The sequence below is a fragment of the Physella acuta genome, unplaced genomic scaffold, assembly GCF_028476545.2.
Source record: "Physella acuta isolate Inbredline_101_S28 unplaced genomic scaffold, ASM2847654v3 ptg001860l, whole genome shotgun sequence".
Classification (NCBI taxonomy): domain Eukaryota; kingdom Metazoa; phylum Mollusca; class Gastropoda; family Physidae; genus Physella; species Physella acuta.
Genome location: NW_026733366.1, coordinates 52,167 through 72,189, shown reverse-complemented (window position 1 = coordinate 72,189; position 20,023 = coordinate 52,167). Strand labels below are relative to the sequence as shown.

General features: G+C 33.9%; 2 protein-coding genes across 2 annotated transcripts; both read left to right on the top strand.

Annotated features, from left to right (window-relative positions):
- The first annotated feature begins 7,124 nt into the window (after window positions 1-7,124).
- On the top strand, window positions 7,125-19,259 carry LOC131930852 (corticotropin-releasing factor receptor 1-like). The gene is made up of 10 exons (XM_059287518.1): window positions 7,125-7,141; window positions 10,019-10,101; window positions 12,253-12,367; window positions 12,918-13,077; window positions 13,725-13,840; window positions 14,230-14,315; window positions 14,859-15,000; window positions 16,180-16,218; window positions 17,028-17,127; window positions 18,844-19,259. Exons 2-10 carry the CDS (start codon window positions 10,022-10,024, stop codon window positions 18,960-18,962), a joined length of 957 nt encoding a protein of 318 aa, XP_059143501.1. The 5' UTR covers window positions 7,125-7,141; window positions 10,019-10,021; the 3' UTR covers window positions 18,963-19,259.
- On the top strand, window positions 19,214-20,023 carry LOC131930855 (uncharacterized). The gene has a single exon (XM_059287520.1). It carries the CDS (start codon window positions 19,214-19,216, stop codon window positions 20,021-20,023), a length of 810 nt encoding a protein of 269 aa, XP_059143503.1.

The window sequence follows — 20,023 nt, the reverse complement described above, 5'->3', positions numbered from 1 at the left end:
CTGGATGTTACTCCAGGTGGCAAATCTCTGTGAAATTCTTTTAGGTGCATTTTCTCATATAGTTCCTTTGATCTAATGGTGACATACCATTTACGCAGTGTCCCATAGTTATACAGACCTTCAAATTCAGCTGGTGATAGGCTACATAACATACATAGCTCTCTTTTTAGTTCGTCAGCTGTGAGAGTAGCTAAAGAAAAACCCTCTTCTATGAAAATCTCTAGAGTTTTTGGTGCATGTCCTGCCATGCCAAACTTAGGCAGGAATAGCCGTTTGATGTATTTTTCCGACATAGTTGTGCGTGAGGCCCACCCGGGACCAGGCAACATACACAAGAAATAAAAAAGAAAAAAGTACTTACAATGTATAAAATGTGAAGAAAAAAAAAATAACACACACACAATGTTCCAAATGGAAATACACACGAGTTTAAATAAGTAGAGATGAAATTAATCCAAAGTCACTGGTTGTATTTTACAGATTAAATTGTTTTCGAACATAGATCTTTACAAATATATTGCACACAGCAATTCCTTATCAGGATAATATATAATAGATTCAGATATTATACGAGAAAGCAAAAAGTATTTTAACTACAGTTGCTACACTTCTAGATATAACGCCATTTTCTATAAAACTCAAATAAAATCACCACAATTAGCCATGGATCACAACAAATATATCTAATATATAAAGCTCAGTTCTGTAACGTGTGGCAAAAAAAAAGTTTGTCGTTGACAGTTCTATGGATTTAAGTGTTAGATTTTTTATCGTGCTCATAGTCTAAATTTACGAGTCAAAAAATTACCATTGAAAGTCTTTAAAAACAATTTTCATTCTATTTACTTAGAAGAATAATTTTCAATTATGAACACGACATAATATTTTTAAAAAGTGTATCGACGTTTATAAAATTTCTAAAATTGTGTCGGAAATGTATTGACTGCACAGTTACTTCCCTTTAATAATAAAAATTCTTAAGAAGAAAGAATTTACATTTTATTACTTTGTTTTTGGTGTTAAGAAAAAAAAAATAATTACATAATTAGCGGGGATTGATTAAGTGCAATGTCGTTAGGTATTTTTAACACTGCCTTTTATTTATTCTATACACTGAACATACTGTTCAATAATTTTTTTTTTTTAAATCAATAACATTTAATAAGCCAGGTCCTACAAATCCTATATGTTTATTTCTTTCCATTTACGGATAAGCTTGGAGTATTATCATTTTTGTTCACTAAATTGAAACAGGCGCGTCCGCCGGCGCCCTTGCACGGTTCGATTTGGCACCCTGGGCTATCATGTGAGCGCTATGCTGCATAGTTTTGTTTTTAACAGTGCGATAGACTATGGGTAAGAAAGGTTACTATAGTCTTTAAGTGAATCAAATCCGGGCGTCCTCCGGCACCCCGACAGGGTGCTATTTGGCGCCCCGGGCCTTCCGGTGTACGCTATGGTATATACGTTCGCGTGAGTCCAAAAGACTATGAATAAGTTATGTACTATAGTCGTTTACTAAGTTCAATCAGGCGGTGACGTCATGGTGCGTCCTCTGGCGCCCAGACAGGGTGCTATTTGGGGTCCCGGGCCTCCCGTGTTCGGTTTCGCGCCTACGTTCATTAAAGTGAGTGCAAAAGACTATGAATAAGTTGGGGTACTATAGTCGTTTATTAAGCTGAAACAGGCGATTCCGCCCCGGGCTAGACTCTGAGCACTGTGCGTTTATGTTCGCGTTAGTGTTTTCTTTGTGTTTAGGTTGGGTTTGCGTTAGTGGTTGCGTTTTGATTTGGTTCGTTTTTGTTCTTTCTTTTTTCGTTTTCGTTTGTGTTTTATTTTCTTTGCGTTTGTGTTTGTATTTGTGTTTGTGGTTGGTTTTGCGTTTGTATTTGGTTTGTTTTCGTTTGTTTTTTCGTTTGTGTTTTTTTCTTTGGGTTTGTGGTTGGTTTTGCATTTGGATTTGGTTTGTTTTCGTTTGCTTTTTCGTTTGTTTTTTTCTTTGTGTTCGTATTGGTGTTTGTGGTTGTGGTTGGGTTAGTTGTTAGGTTTTTGTTTTCGTTTGTATTTGTAATTGTGTTAGCGTTATGTTTGCGTTTTGTTGTTTTGGTTTTGGTTTGGGTGTGCAATGCCGGGTTTATGATGATTACTAAACACACAGGTAATGGTCTTTAACAGAAAGGTTTTTCAGAGAGAGAGAGAGAGAGAGAGAGAGAGAGATCCTGATAACACATGTAAAATAACACTTTACATGTCTAGATACAATGGTCTCGAAAGATCCTGGTCAGAAACCCCCCCCCCCCCCCCCCCCCACACACACACACGGAGCAGCTGACTGTTAACACAGTACATGTTATTTGAATTCTCTGACACTTTCTCTCACCCCCACACCATTTAACACCTTAGTTCAACTCGTTAAACCACCAATGATCAATAACGGGGCTCCGGGTCTCCGATGACCTTTATAAGATTACACTTTCTTCGACTTTGCCCAGAAGCCTATTTAGATTGATAATTAATCCGACATGCATTTATTTTTGTACTGTGCTCAGGTTGTGAGTGGTGAGGAAGCGAAATGTGAGTTTTAGGAGTCGAAATGTGAGTTTTAAGAAGCGAAATGTGAGTTTTAGGAAGCGAAATGTGAGTTTTAGGAAGCGAAATGTGAGTTTTAGGAAGCGAACTATGAGTTTTAGGAAGCGAAATGTGAGTTTTAGGAAGCGAAATGTGATTTTTAGGAAGCGAACTGTGTGTTTTAGGAAGCGAAATGTCAGTTTTAGGAAGCGAAATGTGAGTTTTAGGAAGCGAACTGTGTGTTTTAGGAAGCAAAATGTGAGTTTTAGGAAGCGAAAAGTGAGTTTTAGGAAGCGAAATGGAGTTTTAGGAAGCGAAATGTGAGTTTTAGGAAGCGAAATGTGAGTTTTAGGAAGCGAAATGTGAGTTTTAGGAAGCGAAATGGAGTTTTAGGAAGCGAAATGTGAGTTTTAGGAAGCAAAATGTGAGTTTTAGGAACCGAAATTTGAGGTTTTCATGAAACGAAATCTAACGTACAGCTAACTATAAAGTAGTACAATCACACAGCGGAACAGTTAATATTAATAAAAGGTGGCATTTAAGTAGATTGATTATCTCTGAACTAGATTAGTGTTTACCAAGTGGGTTAGGATTGGTAAGGTCTATTTTTCAGGTTAGAATCTCCAGGTTTGGTTAGTGTTTTTTGTATTAGTCTTGATTCATAATATCGAATATGCTCTTGTGTGGTTTATGATCTGAAATGGGTATGGGTCTGATGTTAATTAGGGTCACTGTTAGGAGAAGGATAAGGGCCACAATCAAGATCAGGGTCTGGTGTGGATTAGACCTATGTGGGTTAGGGTCAATACGAATGACTTTACCAACCTCGACGGCCGGGCCCAGTATTTTACTGAATGACGTATCAAAACATCGTTGACACAGCTATTGACTGACTGACGTATCAAAACATCGACTGCCAGGCCCAGTAATTGACTGACTGACGTATCAAAACATCAACTACCTGACCAGTAATTGACTGAATGACGTATCAAAACATCGACTGCCTGACCCAGTAATTGACTGAATGACGTATCAAAACCTCGACTGCCTGGCCCAGTAAGTGACTGAATGACGTATCAAAACATCGGCTGCCTGACCCAGTAATTGACTGAATGACGTATCAAAACATCGACTGCCTGGCCCAGTAGTTGACTGAATGACGTATCAAAACATCGACTGGCTTGCTCAGTAATTGACTGAATGACGTATCAAAACATCAACTGCCTGACCCATTAATTGACTGAAGGACGTATCAAAACATTGACTGCCTGGCACAGTAATTGACTGAATGACGTATCAAAACATCGACTGGCTTGCTCAGTAATTGACTGAATGACGTATCAAAACATCAACTGCCTGGCACAGTAATTGACTGAAGGACGTATCAAAACATTGACTGCCTGGCCCCGTAATTGACTGAATGACGTATCAAAACATCGACTGCCTGGCACAGTAATGGACTGAATGACGTATACAAGACGCGTGTGAGCACAAAACTTCTCGAGACAACTTGCCCCGTGTTTGTTTACACTTCCAGAAGATTCTTCACCCAGAGTCCTGTCTATTTTAATTAACTTAAATTAAAGCCCGATGTGGAATAAACTGGTATTTACTTCTCTTGAAATAATTGGTATAATCTGGATGAAATCTGCAAAATTTAATTACACATTTATAGAATGCGTCGAGAAATACAATCTGAAATCAGAAGCCTTGAGATAATTTGCTATGATTTTAATTACATTCACCTACAATTGAACAGAAGAAAAGATGCCAGCAATAAAGTTCATTTTGTTAATTAAAAAAAAAAACGACAATACAAAAACGAAAGTTTTATAAAATTTGACCGGAAGTACAGCTAACCCTAGGCAAGTTTCCAAGCAGAAAGGAAAACAAAAAACTTTATAAGTGGGGCTGGTTTTAAGTAATTGGAAGAATGTGGCTTTTTAGCGTTATAAAAACTTTTGTTCCTTCATTAAGAAAGAGCCATTTAAATATTGCTGCAGTAAAGTTCAACAGAGAGGTATGGGGTGTGGGTGCCAGCTGAAGCAGTATAAAGGTAAACCCTGCAAAACCAGTAAGGAGGAGAATGTATCAAGTATCAATTTTATAAAAAGGAATTACAAATCTAAATTTTAAGGATTGACTGGAATAGATATTCTAGTCCTTATATCAATTTACCTTGAGAAAATTATAGACTTAACTTAAAAATTAGAATATATATTGATTGGTATCGTTTTCGAAAACCCGTTTTTCCACTTTAAGATAAGGTATATTTTCAAGGTTGATACTAGCCAATACGCTGGCATCAAAAATAAAAAGCGTTAAATTCTTCTACCTTCAGGAGCGACATATCCGGGTTACGTAATATACCTGCGCAGCCCACACCTCTACCTGTAAATCACGGAAACAAAAAAAAAAGCAATGGGCTAATTAATATTTATTGGTGAGACACTAATGTATTCGGATCTCTAATTAAAATTCATAGTCTGGCGCAACACAATCGGTTTTTGTGCCCAGGTAAATTGTGTGGTATTGTTGCATTGTTTCAAATAAAGACTGTGTGCGTAGATTCATATTTACGATCAGAGTAGTGGGCAGATGTTAATGCTGAGTTTCTTTTAGCGTCTTTTTATTTATTGTTTTCATTCGGTTTTTATGTTTGTGTGTATATTTACATCTCGTGTAGGCTAACATGTTAGTGTTCATGTTGTAGTTAAAAATGGTAACAATTGGTAAGGCTTGTCTAATAAAGCAGCGTCATGAGGTGGGGGAGAGGGGAAGGGAGTATAGACCGCACCTGGTGACGATATTCTGGGGTGGGGGGGGGGAACACAAAACGAAATATATTTAGTTTGAATGTAAAAAGTAAAGTTCCCTTTTCAAACCTGACGGTCTATAGGGCAAGGGAAGTAGAGTTCACTTTTTTTCTGTGACCTCAGCATATGAAGAGATAGTGTTATTAGCACTATGCCCAGCCGCCTTTACTTTCCCTAACGTGAGTTAGGTATACATCAGAGTTGGGTGGACTCAGGATCGAATGAGATTGCGATTTTTTCCGGTTCGGTTAATATCTTTTGAAAGTATATACATTGCTAGGCTCCAGGGTACATCATCCGGCGTGACAACAAAATGTCGATAACTTGAGCTTGAGTAGACCATATACATAAATACATATATATATATATATATATATATATATATATATATATATATATATATATATATATATATATATATATATATATATATATATATATATATATATATATATATATATAGTCGTTAGTAGAGGGGATGGGGTGGCTCTGTGGTTTTCCTGTGGTGCCTACTTTAGTTTATAGAGCGCCCAACACGTGAGGCGACGCCCATACGGTATTGCAACACGCATATTGGACGCGCATATTGCATTATATCACTGAAATGTTTTCCATGGTAAAATGACTATACATTTCTTTTAATTTGTAGCGGATCCGTGTTTAATTTGAGCTTATTTAGCCAATCAAGTTATATATAATTTGAAGCATGATTTCACATAGCCTTCGTTGTGCGGAAGACCGTTCGCCTATTCGTATATTTATCCATCCATCGGTCTGTCCATTCATAATCCCTTCTTGCTGTCCATCTACTACTTCCACTATTTTATCAAACCAACCAACTATCCATTCCCTGCTCCCACCAACATGGTTACATCTAGTATGTTATTCATCCCTTTTGTACATATTATACTATATTAAACTTTGCTATACTATACTATAGAAGTATCAATTATTGAAATGCATTGATAACTGCGTCAACGTTTGTCTATAGATAGAGCTGTTCTACAATGAATGAAAGCGCTGAGCTAAACAGAACAGACTTAAACACAACTGTAGACAACTCTACGGCTTATAATGCAAGTGAGTACATCATCATATTTTACATCGAAATTATCAAATTAGTAACATCATGACATTGACACTGAGAAAAAAGGATCTATACTTATAAAAAAAATTGACTGACAGTGATGTTGAAAATAATTTCAATATTTAAATTTTATATATATATATATATATATATATATATATATATATATATATATATATATATATATATATATATATATATATATATATATATATATATATATATGGAATCTAGGTTACGGGAAAATGTCGTGTGATATCTGTTTGAAATATGACAATGTATCAATAATGTGATATGGAGATTAAATAGAAATATGTCATGTGGCTTTTGTTAAGAATATAACATTTGTTATATTATGTTAATGTGACATAAGGCCTATATTGTGAATATAAAATTGATCATCATTTCAACATGGGATCTACGCTTGTTTTGCTCCTTTGTTAAAATGTCATTATAGGCGTTGCGAGGCGGGTGAAACCACTAGGTGCCGCACCCGTTGACACCTGACCTAGCGACCCCATTGCATGTCGTTACATTCACATATGTTTTATTACTATTATTACAGATGTTGCTTAAATACTTAAAATTGATAACGAATTGCTACCTTGCTTTTGTTGTTTAATACGATACTTTTGTTTTGTTTTTAGCTGGCGGGGATTCGTTTTTAACGGTAAATATTATTTTCATTTATTTTTAATCTTCCAATACTCTTTCAATTCTTCCCAAAAATATTTAAATTGGTTACTTAGTGTACATAACCGTAGAATTAAACTTAAAATTTCTAATTTTTATAAAAACAAGTTAATTAAAAAAGTCTAGTGACATTTGTGCGCAATTTCCTTATGTTATCTAAAAATAGCTCTGACGTATAATGTTGGGGTGCGTTCAAGCTAGAAGAACAATGTTTGTAGGTGTTTATGTAATTTTAAAATTTGTGACCAAACGAGAGAATATTTTTGAAAACTTTCTTCGGCAATATTGTTCTAAATTATGACAGGAATCGATTGGTACATGTTTCAAGTCGCTAAGTGGTCTGGTTGCCGAGATATGGGCTAAAAACTGCTTTTTTTCGAGATTTTTTGGCTTTTCTGGGAAATCCATGAAAGAAACCCGGAATTTTTATGGCCTATGTTCATCCTCGTAACTTGCTTAACATAATTGCTTTTGGAACTAGTCATCGATATTGCTTCGTTGAGGAGGAGATACGACTTAAAGCTGCGGACACACATTCATCCATCCATCCATCCATCCATCCAGAAATGACGGGTTAATAAACGCAATTCTCCAGAATGGAAATTGCGCTAAAAATTAACATTTAACAAAGTTACATTTGAAAATGTGCCAAAAAACACCCACCAAAAACTAGAAATAAGACAGACAGGTATACCACTTTCACAATAATAATGGAAATTTCTGGGCCCAGAACTTTTCCAAAACTAACATAATTCTACCAGGATACCACGATGTGATGATATGGTTAAAAATTTAACCAGCGTTTCTGTGCGAGTGTGAAAAAAAATAATCATTAGGCCAATTTTTTTGGTCAATCAAAAATAATCGAATATGAAATAAAATTTAAAAACTTAAAATATTTAAAACTGTAGAATATTATCACTCTTCGTTCCAACTTTGATATTCATAGAAAGCAGTGCTTACAAAATTTCATGCAAAGCGTGTTGTGATTTTTAACACATTGTACCTATAAAAATAAACTAGATTTAACATTTTAAAATTTCTATACAGTTCATTTTATTACCGTGATCCGATGTTTACATCTAATATATAAAGCTTAAACGGATTCTGTAGCTCTATATGTATGTATGTATGTATGTGGCGGGCAGACGGATCTTTGACAGTAGAGGCATGTAGTAAAAAAACTCGACTTGATCGTCATGCTGCAATATTCTTAAAGCATTTATTATCAAAATTAATGATACAAAAATTAATATCGATGAGTTTCTAAAAAAAAGATTCATTTTCCAAACGTGTCCTTTTAATTAACGTCATTTGGAATAAACATAGTCAGAGAAAATGTATCGTCCTTCAGAAAAATTAAAAAATTGTACAAATTACTTCACTTTGTTCCTTTGTTGCAGCTTACGTAACTTGATAAATCACAAAAATATATAACTTTTCTTAAAAAAAAACCATTACATCGGGGGAAAAATACTTTTTATTAGTCTGTATTAGTGTTGTAAAAAAATAATTATCAAAAAAGTAATTATACAATTAGCATTGTCCTCTATGTTTACTTCTATCTTTCGGTTTGCGGACATGCGGGGAGTATTATAGTCGTTCACTCAGTTGAAAAAGGCGCGTCCGCTGGAGCCCCGGCATGGTTCGATTTGGCACCCTCGGCTATCATGTGAGCGCTATGGCGCATACGTTCGTTTTATACAACGCGATAGACTATAGATAGATTATGGATAAAAAGGGTTAGTAAAGTTCTTCACTAAATCAAATCCAGGGCGTCATGTGGCGCCCCTGGACTTCCCGTGAGCACTATGGCGCCTACGTTTGTTTAAGTGAGTGCAAAAGACTAATGGATTAATTGGGGTATTATAGTTGTTTATTAAGTTGTTAAATCAGGCGGTTCCGCAGGCACCCCGGCAGGGTGTTTGTGTTTGCGTTTGTATTTATGTTTATGTTTGCGTTTGTGTTTGCTTTTTTTGTTTCTGTTCGTATTTTCATTGTGGTTTTGTTTGTAATTGCGTTGTGTTTTTAGTTGGGTTTGTGTTTGTGTTTTCTTTGTATTTGCGTTTTCGTTGGGTTTGTGTTTGTCTTTTGTTTGCGTTTGTGTTTCTGTTTTCGTTTGTTTTAGTGTTTGTGTTTGCTTTTTTGTTTGTCTTTGCGTTTGTGTTTGCGTTGGTGTTTGCGTTTAGGGTTTAGGTTTTGGTAGTTGTTTTTAGGGTTAATTCGAAAAGCAATATAGATCTCCTAAACCCGGGCAATGCCGGGTATAGGCAGCTTAATAAACGCACAAGTCATGGTCCTTTACAGATCGGTTTTTCACAGAGGCCAGTGCAGGACCTGACCGGGACGGCTAGTACTGTTATAAAGTTATGCTAGCAGTTACTAGTGAATATTTTTTGAAGGTGTCAGAGTGTATGTTTGTAGGGATGTCAGAGTGTTTGTTTGTAGGGGTGTATGTCTCTTGTCAGGGTGATACCGTTGTCTGAATAATACCAACTGATAAAATCACATTACAATATTTTAATTAATTTTTCTACGCTTCAATTAGTAATACATACCAATACATCAACTTTACGCACAATTAGTTAAAAGATAATGATAATACACTGATATAATTTACCGCAGTATCAACACACACTAAAAATATGCTGAAAATATATTGCATGACAGCGTAGGCCTACATAGGGACCCGATAAAGCGATTAAGTGATGTTAATTATGTAATTAATATAACCACAGGCTTTTACCAATTATTTAAAATATTAGCTAGCAACAACATTTATATTGATTATCTTGTATTGATAATTTGTTGACAATTTTATTATGGGCTGCCGAGTAATCAGTTTGTTTTGCAGGTAATGATTTACTGTTACTTGTATGGAGGCTCTATCAATTTAGTCATTCTGACTTCCGCTTTGGCCATACTGATCTGCTGCAAGTGAGTAATGTATGACTGTTATAACCTTTTGCATTACTAAGTGTTAGTTTGTTGCTGTTCTGTTTTATGACACCCAATACATTTTTACTTTCTCGTTTATACGAAGTATAGAGAAAGTCTTGTAATCGTGCAAAAAAAAATTCGAGATTTTTGCAAATCTTGACGTTTTAGGGCTCCCTGAGTCGGAAAAACATAGTCTTGCAATCTTGTCCGTATGTCTCTGTGTGTGTGTGTGTGTGTGTGTGTGTGTGTATATATATATATATATAAACACGATAACTTGAGTACCGTTACAGCTAGGTTGATGAAATTTCATATATAAGTATTATATCAAAATCGTAGATCCTTATCAACTTTTTAGCGATTTCCGATAACCGGAAGTGGAACTTTTTCTACTTTGAATTTTTCAAAAGCCTATAGATAGATAAATGAAATTTCCCATGTTAGTAAAAGTTCTCATTCCCTGCCTTCTATTAAATTTTGAGTAATTTCCGTCGACCGGAAGTAGTAATTCAAGCTATTTCCGATTTCTCAAAAAAACGCATGTGAATTTAGTGTTATATTAGAATATTCGAGAAAGTTTAGGGGAGATCACTCCCGGTTTATTTACAACAAATTATTTAGTATTTTGACTATATCAGATTCTGTTCTAAGGAAATATAAATTATGTTACGGAGAAATCTGTAAATAGCGAAAAAAAATTGGAATAACGACACTCAATGAAGCGCTTACAAACTATGATTCTATATTTACAGAATTTAGAATTAAACAAGAATTCGCGCACGAAATTACGTTTACGCAGAGGCGTCGTGAGGCGGGGGCGGGAGCTGCTGACCGCACCGCGTGACACCTTTAAGGGGGGTGACACCATGGCGAAAAATGGCAAATTATATAAAAGAAAAATGCTTTTTACCAGTTCGATTAACGATTAATTACAGATAATCCACTATAAATAACTGACTATAGATACATTTTTTTACTATTAACTATGCACATTTTAAAACTATCACCGGGGGAGGGTGGGGGGGGGGGGGGGGGAGGGGGAAGGGAAGGAGGTGACAACAACTGCAAAACTTACAGAAGAAAAAAGGTAAAAGGTTTATTGAGTATTTTCAATCAAATTTTGGAGGTGGTGATACCAAAATCTAATGATTCACGATTAAAATGAAGCTTTTTGTACATTAATTTATATATATAAATATATAAATATATAAATATATATATATATATATATATATATATATATATATATATATATATATATATATATATATATATATATATATATATATATATATATATATATATATATATATATATATATATATACATGTATATATATATATATATATATATATATATATATATATATATATATATATATATATATATATATATATATATATATATATATATATATTATATAGGCCTATGTAGACCTTCATATATAACACTTAATTTCTTTTTTTTGGGGGGGGGGGGGGGGGGACGACACACCATGGGGTACCGCAGTGGGTGATACCCGACCTAGCGACGCCACTGTCTTTACGAAAGTGTTACTTTTCTCTTACGAAGATAATCAGTTAACTTCAACTTAGAATGTTCTTGCTATTAACAGCGACGTTTTTAAAACAAAGAAAATCATTCTAGAAGGCTTAGTTTTGTTTAAAAATAGTCTACTCATCTGGGTCATAATGCCACCAAAAACAGTAGCTATCAATATTTTTTTCACACAATCCATATCGTAGTAAATATGCCAGTTAGCAATGAGGTTTTAATTTACAGTATTTGTATTTAGAATCATAACATGTTTGTTGATTTTCATGTTTTTTTTAAAAAAAAAAGCATTGATTTCAATGTTTTAGCATTTTCATCTAAAATAAGTTTGCTTACTCCAAATGATTCGATGGTTGACTGATAAGTTATTATTAATCATGATTTTCATTTCTCTAGCCATTTCTAACTAAAAATATCATGCTTGTAAATTTTATAAGATTATAAAAATGTAGAGTTTCAAATACTTTTTTCTCTAGGCCCCCATAGATAACAATAACCCTACTAGGCATTACACTAAATGATAAGCAATTGTTCAAAAACAATGAAGCCATTTTATTACTAATCAAGATACACTTGATATTCATTTTTTAACAGACAACTGAGGAGCTACCGTAACACTATACACATCAACCTCCTCGCTAGCTTTTTTCTAAGATTTACCACCGAGGTAACCGTTGTATCAGCATTAAAGGCAGGCCTTGAATTTCAGGTAATTCTTATTTATACTTCTTTTTTCTGGGTAAAGGAAGACAGTGTAGAATCTGAAATTATCAATATATATTTTCCTCTCCCATATATATCAATATCTAAATATCTATACATATCTATACATACACAAACATACACACGCACACACACACACATATATATATATATATATATATATATATATATATATATATATATATATATATATACATATATATGTATATATATATATATATATATATATATATATATATATATATATATATATATATATATATATATATATATATATATATATATATATATATATATATATATATATATATATATATATATATATATATATATATATATATATATATATATATATATATATATATATATATATATATATATATATACAGTTTTGTAAACTGCGGAATCAATAAAGCAAGGATCAGGTCGAACAATTAAAGGAGCAAAATTGTGTTTTTAAGAGTTTTAAGATAAATAATTGTATCGAATAAAGCAACTATATCATAACATGTATTTAAATATACTTCATATTTTAGAATGTGTTCTACAAAATAGTCCGCTACATCTTTAACTATATATGGTTGGCCACCTTCATGTGGATGTTGGTTGAAGGACTCTACCTGCATTTCATTCTTGTCTTACGGCCCTTCCAGGACAGCAAGCCGCCATTTTTACTTTTCTACTTCATTGGCTGGGGTAAAAGAGTTGAACAAATTCTTTTATAAACCTATGTTTTAAACGGTTTTTTTTTGCTCACTATATATTTGTGTGTGTGTGTGTGTGTGCGTGACTGTGTGTGTGTGTGTGTGTGTGTGTGTATCTCCACAAATCTTGGAAGCTAAATTTAACCCGCTTCCCTTAGTCCGATTGAGCTAAAATCGTCACACCTCAGACGTTTTTGTCTTTTAAAAACACCGATTTCGGCTGAGCATGGGTCTGACAACACAATCTCTTCATATCCTTAGGTCACAAAAACAGGTCAACTCTACTTCACTTACCCAGTGTCCTCCCATCTCAGACATGTTTTTTTTTGTCTTTGAAAGCACAGATTTCGGCTCAGCATGGCTCTGACCACACTATCTCTTCATATGCTGACGTCACAGGTGAACTTTACACCTACCCAACTCTACTTCACCTGCCCAGTGTTCCACCAAGTCTCATACAACATGTTTTATCGTTTAAAAAAAAGATTCCGGCCGATAATGGCTCTGACCACACTATCCACGTTATACATTTGAATGCATTTACTGAATACAGACCAACAGGTGCTTGATTTTGATAATAGTTATATTACCTGCATCTATTGAGAATCGTGTGAGAGAATCGTGTCCAATGTTTTACAGGTTTTCCAATTTTGATAATTATCTCTTGGTCGGTGTGTGTGCATATTGATTCTAAAACTCACCCGAGCAACGGATGTGATTACGTTATAACGGTTACCACGATAATTAGTTTGATGGTAAGTTGTTGCTGAATAACTTGGAATTATGCAAACAAAGTTTAAGTTAATTCATAAGTAAACAGCTAAATAATGTAATTTAATTTTTTTGAGCAAACTATAATGAATTTAACTTTACAATTAACTAACAGCTTCTTTAAATTTAAGCAAAAGTAAAATCATCGCAAAAATTAACTGAGAGTCGGTAAAATTTGAAATTAAGTTTGTTAAAGTATTTTGGTTAGTTCATTCCTCTGTCGTTTACAATTACGATATTCTATAAGAATTTTTCCCATGTTGACAAACGTTTTCTTTCAATGAGTGCCCCATTTACAGCACTCATTACTCAGGGATTGTTATTTGAGTTACATTTTTCTAAATTACGGTCATTATTGTTTAATTACTTTCAGATCAGTCTAATTATTGTTATAAACTTAATCAGGATCATTTTTATGAAATTGTCTTCAAACAACAACACAGAAGCAAAAAAAATATGGTACGGTTTTACTCTTATTATTAAAAGATTATCCCCCCATATATTATTTTAATTACTTCCCAGTAGATTGTAATTTAAAACGTTTTTGTTATACTAGGCACTTGTTTGTTTATTTATCTTTTGGACTCTAAATTCGCATGTCGGTTACTATAACTAGTCTAGCCATAAGCAAAAACGTACCCTTAACCATTCCCATACCATTACCCATACCATTACCCATACCATTACCCATACCATTATCCATACCATTACCATTACCAATACCAATACCCATACTATTGCCCACACCATAACCCATATCATATCTCATACCCGTATCCGTACCATTGACCCTCACCAACCCATACCCATGCCCATAACTATACCCATACCCAAATCAATCCCTTTGTAACTGCCCACGTACATTGCAGCAACTATCTCTCTACTGTCATGAATACTCGTATGGTTTTCTTTATTTTACATAAAACTGATATCAATATTAAACACAAATATAACATTATTTCATATCAAATGTTCTTATAAAATATCTGGATATTTTATCAGGCAGGTGTCCAAGTCGCTGACGATTCTGATGTTTTTGCTTGGCCCAATACATCTTGTGTTTGCTTATCCGATCAACAATGATCCTACTACAACGTTTAATCGTGTTTACAAAATTTATAACATTGCAGCCCCACATGTTCAGGTTAGATGTGTGAAATAATGTTATCTCTCTTTGTCAAGTCGATTCGTATGTTTGTATGCCATGATATTGTAGCTCCACATGTACAGGTTATATGTGTGAGATAGTGTTATCTCAATTTGTCAAGTCTGTGTTTATAATTGAAATATATAACAGCCGATCTGTATGCTTGCATGCTATGACTGTTATGAGCGGAGATGAATATTTTATATTAAGCTAAACTTGTTAGTTTCTCGTATAGGAAGTATAGAGGAAGTATTGTAATCTTGCAAAAATCGAAATCGAGATTTCGCTTAACCCCTCCCTGAGTTAGAAAAAAAAACAGATTCTGTCTGTATTTCTGTGTGTGTATGTATATATGCGTGTATGTCTGTATGTCTGTGAACACGATAGCTTGAGTAGCCTATCTTTACAGCAAGGTTGATACAATTTCAAATAGAAGTATTATATCAGGTAGCTTCGCCGGCGCCCCGGAAGGGTGAGATTTGGCGCCCGGGGCTATATTATGAACACTGCTTTTATGACGCGTGAAAAACAACTACAGATATAAACGCAATATTTCATGTGTCTTTTCGTTTGGATATCGTGGCATTTAGAACAAGACGTGTTTTTACTGTCGAGCTAAGTCCAAAATTGTGTTACTGTTTGTCTTTTCTGTCTAATCTGTAACCACACTGTTGTGTGCTGACGAAGACCTTGGGTCGAAACGTCCATAGTATTTGTAACTGTCTGTAACTTGTGAGGTAACTAACACTATCTGTTTAGTACTAAGTTAAATTTTTAAGTTACATATTCTTTGACTTTGGTTATTTCACGTTAATTAAAATGCTTTGGAAAATGAAACTTGGTTTACAAAACCGTCCACATTATTTTTTTAATGATTCATTTAGATTTAAACACTTTAGGTGAATTACACTATGGCGATCAAGTAGAGATTTTTTTACTATATTCCTCTATTGTCAAGGGTCTGTCTTCTGTCTTCTGTCAGTTGTCACATATATACAGAGACAGAGAAACCATTTAAGCTTTATAATATATATATATATATATATATATATATATATATATATATATATATATATATATATATATATATATATATATATATATATATACATATATATATATATATACATATATACGTATGCCCTAATAAAGTATTTTGATGTTGCATCTCTACAGGCTATAATCTGTGCCATCTATTCTGTAGCAAGTGGAAAGGTAATTACCCGAGTGGATGTTTTAGAGTTGTTTACCCTGACAAAAAAATAAGCAGGCTGATCAAACGTTTGAGTGTGTGGCAGGACAAGACCTTTAAAACCTAGAGATTTGTTACACCTTCGGTATAGATCTCAACATTACGTCATTCTAGAATGACATTTATCATGTTTTTGTAAAAATCAACAATTTATCCGCTTTTTATAACACCCAGACTTTACTCCATTTAACATCGACATTATAACATCTACATGCGTCAAGCTTGTTTTAAAAACGTCAGGGGCTTGACAGCGATTTAAAATCAAATTATTTTTTCCTTTAGTTTTTTAAACACAAAAAATTAACAACGTGTGCAAGACAATGCTAATTGTTAGACGTATTCCTTATACTCAGATCGAGGCTGTAAATTGTTTTTGCTAACATTAGTTCACAACTGACCTTATTTATAAAACTCTACGGAATGACTTGCTAGAACCGCATCTGTTGGCGAACACTCAACGGAATGACTTGCTAGAACCGCGTCTGTTTACAAACACTCAACTTGCTAGTACCGCACCCGTTGACGAATACTCAACGGAATGACTTGCTAGAACCGCATCTGTTTACAAACACTCAACGGAATGACTTGCTATAACTGCATCTGATGACAAACACTCAACGGAATGACGCACTATCAATATCATCGCACCCGTCTGACACCACATTTAAACTGATCTAGATCTAGTTAAAATAGAAACTCACAACGTCAAAACTTGTGGTATATTTCACACTTTATTTCTACTTCCATGTTCTAGATATTAAAATCATTCCAGGTAATACAAACCTTCACACGTCGATGGTCACGGTTCAAAGACTTGCGGACGATCAAAAGCTTATCATCGCGTAAGAGGTCGTCGAACGCCACCATCTCAAGTTAGTACACAGATACATTTCGATGTATTTCAAAATTAATTAACAAATAGATAAGAAATAAATCGAACTTGATGCTTAACTAGGATAGCATAATTTAGTGAATATGTTGCTGGAAACTATCTCTTATATTTAAATACTGTTAATCTGTTATTAATTATGCACAATTAAATTTGTGATGAAGGATAGTTTCGTAATTTTAAAAACTCTATATGACATATAATAATATGCTTGTACATTTTTTAAATAAAAATTTTAACACAAAGTAATTTGAAATGGTAAAAGTCATATCAAGACTAAATAAAGGAAAACCTTCAGGCCTACTTCACTTTTTTAGAAATTGCCAATATTTGATAAGCCTATGTCATTTTTTGAAAAATTGATTTAAGAATAAATGCTTAATTAGCGTTAACACTAAAGTTTATTAAAAGCTATCACTGAAGTGCATAAAAAAGAAAACCTATAAATATTCGTACGCTGTAACTGAAAAAACTTAGTCGTCAAAAAAATTTCTAACATTTTTAGTTGGCTATTGCAATTTTTAAAAATGTTTTTACTATTCTGAAATAGCAAAAATATAATCTGAATTTGGAGATTAAATATTAGTTGTAATGAAACAATTTTTATCCTTTCCTACAAAATTATAATGGCTCCATAACTAATTTGAAAAAATCTATATTTAAAATCGATACCTTTAAATTGTAATTTTACCAATCAATCACAACTCACTCTCATATTTTTTTATCGACACTATTTACACTGTAGTTAGTAACATATTTATGTGCCCGACTATGAAAAAAAGTATTAACATATATTGCATCTGAAAATTGGCAATTACATTAGTATCATCATGATGTGCGAATTTTTTTTTCATTTTTGATTGATTTTAAAGAATACTAAACATTTTATGAATTAGGGTCGGATGTTACATTAAATTCAATATCTTCAATTTTGCAACACTCGAATAATGGTAGGCTTACATCCTAAACATATATTTTTGTAAATTTTGGAGAGAGACTCCACGAGGTATCAAAAGAAGTGATCTCGACAAAACGCAAATACGAAAACATGTCACTGATTGAAGTGTATTATCTCATAAGAAGTTAATTGATTCACTAAACACATCGCGGTTTTAAATTGAAAATGTTACTGTTAAAATCTTGAAAACAGGAATAACTTGATTGTAGTACTGCATCTTTTTTTAAATTGGATAATTATTTTTTAAAAAGTTAATTAATCAAAATGAAGCATTTTTAACTAGATAATTTTTGCATAATAATGGTTATTTAAATAATTAAATTAAGCAGTGCCTAATGTACATTTAAAAAAAAAATTAGCAAAAAATGTTCACAAAAGGTTCATTTAGTTAATTATTTAAAAACAAAATGTTTTTCATAATAAATTGGGTTGTACCTGTCCTTTTAATAAAAACAAAACTGCCACCTATAAAATAACCCTCTACTAGAAATTTCTCCCCTTTATAGGTGTCCGAGCCTTCTCCAAGCTCTTCAGAAAATAAGTGCCATTCATCGTCAACTGGCCTGACGCATCCTTGATTCTAACTGGTCATTTCCCATTCTACTAAGTCTAACCAAAGAGCCTACACTTTAACGACCAACTTTTTTTTACGGTTACAGCTAATATTTTCCTTTATATTTAAAATTTGTAAACGTTGGTTGTTTGAATATATTAATAGCTTGTTTTTTTTTTCTCTGACAGCACAATTCAACATCAGCCAGGCTAGGGACGATTCAACGTTCGTACCACTAGAACAACTAGAACAGCTAGGGGCAATAATCGAGGTCACAGAACAAGGGGAGACTAACAGCTTTTTGTAAAGTTCACCTGCGAGGAGTTGTCTCGCTGTAACGCCAAGTGTTCGCCTTGTGTTACAGAACGATTTGAAACATTTATCTGGCACGTAATGGAATTCTGAGAAAAAAAATGTTGACTTTGTATTTAAGACTTAAGATACCATTCCGTGTTTAATTTGTTATTGCATATACAGCGAGGTAGCGTATGAATTTCGCGAAAGTAAAGTTAAGCAAGAGCTGTTAGACGTCAAAAGTTAGGTGAGGTGGAGTGTGGAATGTGTATGGCATTATTGTTCAGATGTTATGGGTTCTGGTATACAACTGTACCTCACAAGGTGTTTACCCCTGTGATACCTGACAAGGTGTCTACCCTTGTGATACCTGACAAGATGTCTACTTATGTGGTACCTGACAAGGTGTCTACTTATGTGATAGCTGACAAGGTGTCTACCCTTGTGATACCTGACAAGATGTCTACTTATGTGATATCTGACAAGGTGTCTACTTATGTGATATCTGACAAGGTGTCTACCCTTGTGATACCTGACAAGATGTCTACTTATGTGGTACCTGACAAGGTGTCTACTTATGTGATATCTGACAAGGTGTCTACCCTTGTGATACCTGACAAGATGTCTACTTATGTGATATCTGACAAGGTGTCTACTTATGTGATATCTGACAAGGTGTCTACCCTTGTGATACCTGACAAGATGTCTACTTATGTGGTACCTGACAAGGTGTCTACTTATGTGATATCTGACAAGGTGTCTACCCTTGTGATACCTGACAAGATGTCTACTTATGTGGTACCTGACAAGGTGTCTACTTATTTGATATCTGACAAGGTGTCTACCTTTGTGATACCTGACAAGATGTCTACTTATGTGGTACCTGACAAGGTGTCTACTTATTTGATATCTAACAAGGTGTTTACTTATGTGATATCTATCAAGGTGTTTACCCCTATGGTACCTGACAAGGTGTCTAATCTTGTGATACCTGACAAGGTGTCTACTTATGTGATACCTGACAAGGTGTCTACCTACCTGATATCTGACATAGTATCTGCCCACTTGCTATGA